The 7,266-nt window shown below is 35.8% G+C and overlaps 1 protein-coding gene across 1 annotated transcript; it reads left to right on the forward strand.

The window, feature by feature from the left end:
- The first annotated feature begins 6,346 nt into the window (after positions 1 to 6,346).
- LOC125588875 (zinc finger protein 6-like) lies at positions 6,347 to 7,266 on the forward strand. The gene has a single exon (XM_048760796.1). The coding sequence runs from the start codon at positions 6,457 to 6,459 to the stop codon at positions 7,045 to 7,047; it is 591 nt and encodes a 196-aa protein (XP_048616753.1). The 5' UTR covers positions 6,347 to 6,456; the 3' UTR covers positions 7,048 to 7,266.

The raw sequence follows: 7,266 nt of genomic DNA on the forward strand, positions 1-7,266 counted from the left end.
ATAATTATTAATTTCCCAATTGGCACCAGTTTACTTTTTTTTTTTTTTTTTTTTTTTTTTAGCGTGAGCTCCAAGATGGATATAAAAACCGTCTTTATTTGTTGCGATCTATGGGCCAACGACATCATAACTTGCTGAAATTCGGTTTTGTTGAACAACCAGACCATTGATCCCAACTCATAAACTTTTATCTATATTAAGTAACTTATGTCATTAATAAATTATATAAACTAATTATGTTTTGATAAAAATTCCAAATAGGCTTCTTAAAGCATCATTCTGCTTAAATATTACATAGAAGATTCCTCCGGAAGTCCATTAATCCAGTGGTTTGATTAAGAGTCTCATCAATGCTTTTACACTAAGAATTTTGGAGTTCAAACTCTAGAAAATGCAAATTATGCAGAATAGGAAGAAATGGTTACAAAAAATCTTCAGTAGAATGCATTATGTACCATCGAACATGAATATCATAGGGCGGCTCGGAGTGGCGCTGTCAAACATATATTCTCATAATGTGGTAGAATTATCGGCTTAAAGAAATTTGCCAACGCTGTTGTTATCAGAAAATCATCAGTGTTGGGGAAACCAATGTTGTGGATAGGCTGCAGAAGTCTCAGCTCCCCGTTTATGTCGAAGTTTTTCATAATGAGTTTGTATCTCAACCATATGACTTCTTCTCAGATGCAACCGCTGAGACAAACGCATAAAGCAAAGCAGGCAAAAAGTATTGAAGCAAATACCCGTTAAAGTTTAAAAGTTTGTATATTATTACGTGAATGAATAATTTTACAATTCGTTAGACCCATGTTTATATCAACCTCAAAACATGATTTCATTTTCTCTTTAAGAATACATACTGGTGCAGACAGATTAAGACACATCCAGATGAGACAATTACTAAAGCCGGTATCAATGGATCCATAACCGAGTTCCCTTTAACAGCTGCAAGATACAAACGTAAGTGGCCCCGTATTTTCAGCACCAAAGGTTTCACAACACAAAGTTATTATCAACACTGTCTAACCTCTTTTACAGGGAATCGATGTTTGGGCAGAAACAAAACCGCACCATATATGTCTCCTTTTCAACCCGGTTTCCTCTTAGACTCAGTGAGTCCTCTGTATTTATGATACGTTTTTCCGTATCAAAATCACAAGAACAAGATCAAAGCAAGAAACGATGATTAGATTAATGTATCGGATTACAACTTCGAGAGAAACTGGAGTCTCTCACCTCCCATGTCCATTTTTTTATCTATACTCTCTGGATAAGGATCTCTTGTTCTCACTTCTACTTATTTAGTACTTATGCTAGAATAGGTTAAAAACTCATGATCCCGCCCAATTACTCTAACCCATTAACCACTTTGTATCTTTTGAAAATGGGCCTCCTAAAACTTAACCTCCAGTCGAAGCTCCAGACCCCGTTTTCACTGATGATGATGTTGCCCAGCCACCACTACCTCCGGTTAGAGCAAACGACCCATCTTCAACACCTGGACCCTCATCAATTAATGCACAAGCGCCTAGGCCAAGTGGACAAACTCGACTCACTCTATCTCTTTGCCTCTCTGTTTTTGCCTCACTTTTACTTCTTTGATCTCATCTCCTCTCTGTTCATAATGTCTTCATCCCTCGTAACGATCTCCATGTGTGATTAATACTTTGAAAGAAAATTGGATCAGTTATGTAATCTGAGTTTAAGAACGGTTCTTGATATTTCCCGTGGGGCTTTATATGTTTTTTGCATCCTTAAATCCCTGTGAAATACAAATATCATAATGCCCATTGCCTTCAATTTTATGGTCCACTCATTTTCTTGCTTTCATTCGTTTGCTTGTTTTGATCATTTGATGTTCATTCTTGTTTAGGTTAGGAAACTCAGCAAACGAAGCTTTTCGTGTTCAAATGATCAAAACAAAACGAAGTTTTTCGTCTTTTCAAACTTGTTCCGATTTGTTCTATCATCATTCATTGTTCCAAATTGTTCTACCATCATTCATTGTTCTTGTACAATATACTATCAAGTTTTGGCACCATTGTCGGAGACCATTTGTGTCCAGGACTAAAATTTTAGTGTCAAATAAGGGTTCCCAACATATCTTCATATTAACACTATCTTCAGACTCAACAAGATTCTAGTCTACTATCTTTTGCTCAGCCATCTTGCGTAAGGGATATAGTTTTCATTGTATATATTAAAGCTACAATTGTAATTAATCATTCCTAGCTTCTCCTTTTTCTTAAATGTGGCATATTTTTCATCACATATTGATAGAGCGCAGATTTAGTATAAGTATTTAGTATTTTATTTATTTTATATAAATAGTCATTTGAGTATTTACTTGGTTTTGGCAAAGATTAATAAATTTCAGCGAGGCAACGTCGCCTTGGAACGAATCCAAGAATTGGCCAATCATATAAGCCTACAAAAAAAAATTGACGCCAAAAGATAAGAGCATGCAGAAAACGATATGGACATCACAAACCTGAATATAATGAGTGAGAATAAAGATCCACCTCGGAGAAATACACTGATCAGTCGGTCTAAATAGTACAATAGTGTTCTAATTTTCAACAATCGTTGAGAAGAATCATCCCATAAATATTGTTAGTCCGAAGTTTAGGTGCCAATATCAACTATAAACTTTCGTGTAGTAAGTAATAAATCGAAAACTAGAGAAAAAATATATATACGCAATTCATATTGTAAACTCATGAGTTCCAAGGTAGAGGAGAGAAACCATAAGCATATAAGTTCAAATTCAAACTAAAAAACTTCAGTAACGTCTTTTTCAAAGATGGGTCATCCAACCCTTCAATAGGTATTGTGTACGTGGATTTAAATATAACTCGGTATACGTATTGATTATCGCCATGAACATCAAAGAAGTATTACATGCATGTACATTACATGTAAAGTTGGTCCTGTGATTTTGAGACCAAAAGCCAAGAAAAAATTGGTCGATTTAAAAAAAAAAGGCCAAAAAAACTAATATGGTATCACAAAGATTCAAAGTCAAGTTGATAACTGAAAATCTTCACTTTGTATAGCAGTGACCAAAAATTTAAAATCACGTGGAATACAAGGAGATACAAGATGTGCAAGGTGTGGTGATCCGGAAGAATCAATAAATCATGTGTTTTTTGAATGTCCTCCGGCACGACAAGTGTGGGCACTATCTAAGATTCCATCGAACCCAAATATTTTCCCTTTGGGCTCGATATTTGCTAATATGGATCATCTGTTTTGGAGAGTTAATCCAAAAATGGAGGATCATCAGTTTGCATGGATTCTATGGTACATTTGGAAGGGTCGGAATAATAAAGTTTTTAGTAATATTGATGTTGACCCGAGAGAAACGCTAAACTTAGCTGAATTGGAATCAACACTTTGGGCGGAGGCACAAATTGTTAATGATTCCAGGATGGCCCCTGAAGCGCAGTTCAGAGTTAACTCACAGACTACAGGAAGATGGTGTTTCATTGACGGTTCTTGGAAAGACAAGGATTATTTCTCAGGACAAGGCTGGTTCAGCACGCTTCCGGAGTTTGAGGGTTTGTTAGGGGCAAGAAATGTAAGGGCAAGTCTTTCACCTCTTCATGCGGAGTTGGAGGCTCTAATTTGGGCAATGGAGTGTATGAAGAACTTACGACAGTACCGGGTCACGTTTGCAACGGATTGTTCTCAATTGGTGAAGATGGTTTCTGAACCAGAAGAATGGCCGGCATTTGAAAGCTACCTGGATGACATTAAGTTTTTGAGAAGAAGCTTTACCAACTCAGAGATTGTTCATGTTCCAAGGACGGAAAACATAAAGGCGGATCGCTTGGCACGTAGTGCTCGGACACAACCGTCTTTCGTCGTACACATGGATGCGGAGTTACCACATTGGTTTACAGAGTCTATATGAGTCTGTAAATTTTCTTGCTGTCAAAAAAAAAAAAAAAAAAAAAAAAACTGAAAATCTTCACTTTTGAAACTCTGCCAGTTCGGAATACATGTTCTGAGTTCGATCAGAGAATCGGACAACATATGTCTGAATATCGGCCGTCAAATTTAAAAGAAATAAATTTCAAAGATAGAGGGCAGTATATAAAAAGAGGCTTGTCAAACGAAAGTGATACTAGAGTCATTAAAGTGTTTCTCTACAATGTTAACGTGTTTCTTCTCTACTTAAATCCCTTAGCGAAATAGACATAAACAAAATTTATATTTGAAAATAAAAGGAACCAAATATTGAGGCAAAATCTTGGTAAAGTGAAGATTAGGTAAGAGACTCACTAGTCACTGCTAGAAGCCAAATACGACATTGCAACGTAACAGGTTCAGATAATTTAACTAAAGTGGGAGTTAAGATTTCCTCATATTTTTCGAAAAATATATAATAGTAATTTTAAAATATTTACTCAGGAAATAGAATTTTGTAAGATAATTAGAAAAATATTATGGGCTTACAAAAGTTGGCACTGGAATTGGAACAGAACTGGAAGATTATATATAGAACAGGTTGACGTACAAAAAAAGAGATAAAAATAAACTGAATAAAATAAAATAAAAACTTTGTGTGTAAGAGAAAAAAACTGAACTTAAATAATTAGGATATGGAAAAAATATCATTTTCCCATTTACAGAAAAAAAAATATCATTTTCCTTCTATTTTCTAATTCAAAGTGCCTCAGCTCGACCATAGTGTCCTTTCGTGTAAGAATAACTCATAAGATGTCTCTTTAAAAGAGAGGGTTTTTTCCCTATTGCATAATTACATATCCATTTCTATATTTTGTGTGTCAACTGCGTCTAACTGAAAATATAGCGTTTGTAAGTGGTTAGGGAAGAACTGATCAGATCCTAATGGTAATACGGTGCAGCTATAACCAGTGCTGGTAGAATATACCTAATACGGCGAACTCTGGTTCTAACCCCGCTGGACATACGGATATGAGCTATTGCTTTCAGCTCATTTGAATGCCCATGAGAGGGTCTATCTGTGGGCTGTACTTCCACTCGGGGGTTAGGTCTGTGTCTTTAATAGACCCGAGTTCATTACCGGCCCTGGATACAAGCATTAGAAACACTTGCTTCCAGCCCTGTCAAGAATATGTTAAATTTCGGCCCTATAATCTTAAAATCTTCAGTAGTTTATTTAGTTTATTCATGTTGTCTGAAAGTGAAAGGTCACAGGTTCGAAGCTTTAAAATCTTTTTTGAACATTTTTTTATGCTTTTTTCTTTCAAATCTATTAACTAATAGGCTCAAATTTTGTTGTTTGCTTCCAGCCTTTAATTTTATAGGGCCGGCCCTATCCGGGTTTAACCCTTTTAATTTTCAAAATAAAAAATGGTGCAGCGATAAAATGGAAAAATCGTGAAAAGATAAGAAACAAAAAGAAAATAAGGTAGTTCAGGTAAATCAATCAAATGTATTGTAAGTGTAAATTAAAGTAGTGATTTAGGTTAATTCAATTGTCAAACTAAACACAAACTCGCAAAGTGTGAAGAAGACAAGATGGTGACAAGTTAAGTTTCCAAATATCTTAAAAGCAAAGGTCATGCATGAGTTCAGGGGGGTAAGGAAGTAGAGGCTTAGTTAATTAATTAGCTATTTTATATATTTTTCAGTGGCTATCAATATAAAGTAAACATAGCATTTAAAAAATTTAATGATCAAATCAGGGTTGTAGTTAGTAAGATTTGGAAAGATCTTGCCATGCTTAAACAAATACTTAATTTCAACGTCAATCACGCCAACACTTTATACTTGATGTTAATCTATTGACATTAAAGTATTTTGGTGGGACCTCAATTATAACCTGATTAATCAAACATAATGCATAGATCATCAATATATTAAGAAGGCAGATCAAAGATCTATTCAATAAATTTGTTATCTTGTAATTATTTCATCAATGTTAAGAAAACAAATAGTAAACAAGTTTCCTTTATGTCCAATCAACTAATTGAACGGTTCAAACCCGTGACATGGTTAAAAATGATAAGATTAGGAATATGCTTAAATATACCAAACAAATTAAAAAATATATAAAATCAATGCTTTACGAGGTGTGTACGTAGACCTACATAGCCTTTTATATCATTGTTATGTGTTAATTTTACACATATCGTATGACATATGTGATACACACGTTTAATCATCAATTATACGTGTATGTATCATCAAAGCATAGAAGATGGAAAATAGAGCATCAAACCAATTAAAAACGATTGTAAAATATTTGGAAACATGCCATAAGCACTGCATAACAAAGTGAGTGGACCAACCTAGACTCCATAATTATTTCAACTGTGATTAAAATATAAAATAATTAAATCTTAATTATAAATATATGCACATGCAAACTCAGGAGTCTTTATTCTCCTCTTTCCATTTACAAAAGGACTTGTAAAACCTCTCTCTCTCTGTCTCCCCCTCTTTTTAGCTGTACATACATATATGGCGACAGATACATCCTCTTTGAAACTCTTTGGGATAAACCTTCTTCAAACAACCTCGGATCCAGATCAATCGCCCGAACCAAGATCCGAACCTGAACCTGAATCACGTAAGTACGAGTGTCAATACTGTTGCAGGGAGTTTGCAAATTCTCAAGCTCTTGGTGGTCATCAAAACGCTCACAAGAAAGAGCGTCAGCTTCTTAAACGTGCACAGATGCTAGCCGCTCGTGGTCTGCCACGTCACAACAACTATCACCCTCACGAGAACCCGCTTCTCTCCGCCTTCGCGCCGCTGCCTCACTTTCTTTCTCAGCCGCATATGATGCTCTCTCCTTCTTCCTCGACTTCTAAGTGGCTCTACGGTGAGCATGTGCCGTCACAAAAGGCCGTTGGTCCCATGTATTTTCACGGTGGATCCGGAAGAAGGGGATTTTATGGCGGTGGGATGGAGACTATGGCCGGAGATGTTAGGGCTCACGGTGGATCTTTGCCGGAGATGAGGAGGTTTGCCGGAGATAACGATCGTATTAGCGAAGTCAAGTTAGATAATGGTATCGGCCTAAACCTCCATTTAAGTCTTGGGCCATAATTGATTTTTAAGTTAGCCCAAATCTGTGAAATACTTCTCGGAGTATATTTTTATAGAGTAAATTTTCTGTGGTGATTTTTTTCCTTACTTTACAAGATCACCTGTTCTATGTATGTGTTTGCTTTCACTTTTTTATTCATCTTGTAAAAATGCTATGTGAATGTAAAAATGCTATGTGAATGTCTTATTATTTTTTCCGGTGGGTTCACCGGGGCCTTA

Source organism: Brassica napus, chromosome C6, assembly GCF_020379485.1.
Source record: "Brassica napus cultivar Da-Ae chromosome C6, Da-Ae, whole genome shotgun sequence".
In the NCBI taxonomy this organism is placed as follows: Eukaryota; Viridiplantae; Streptophyta; class Magnoliopsida; order Brassicales; family Brassicaceae; genus Brassica; species Brassica napus.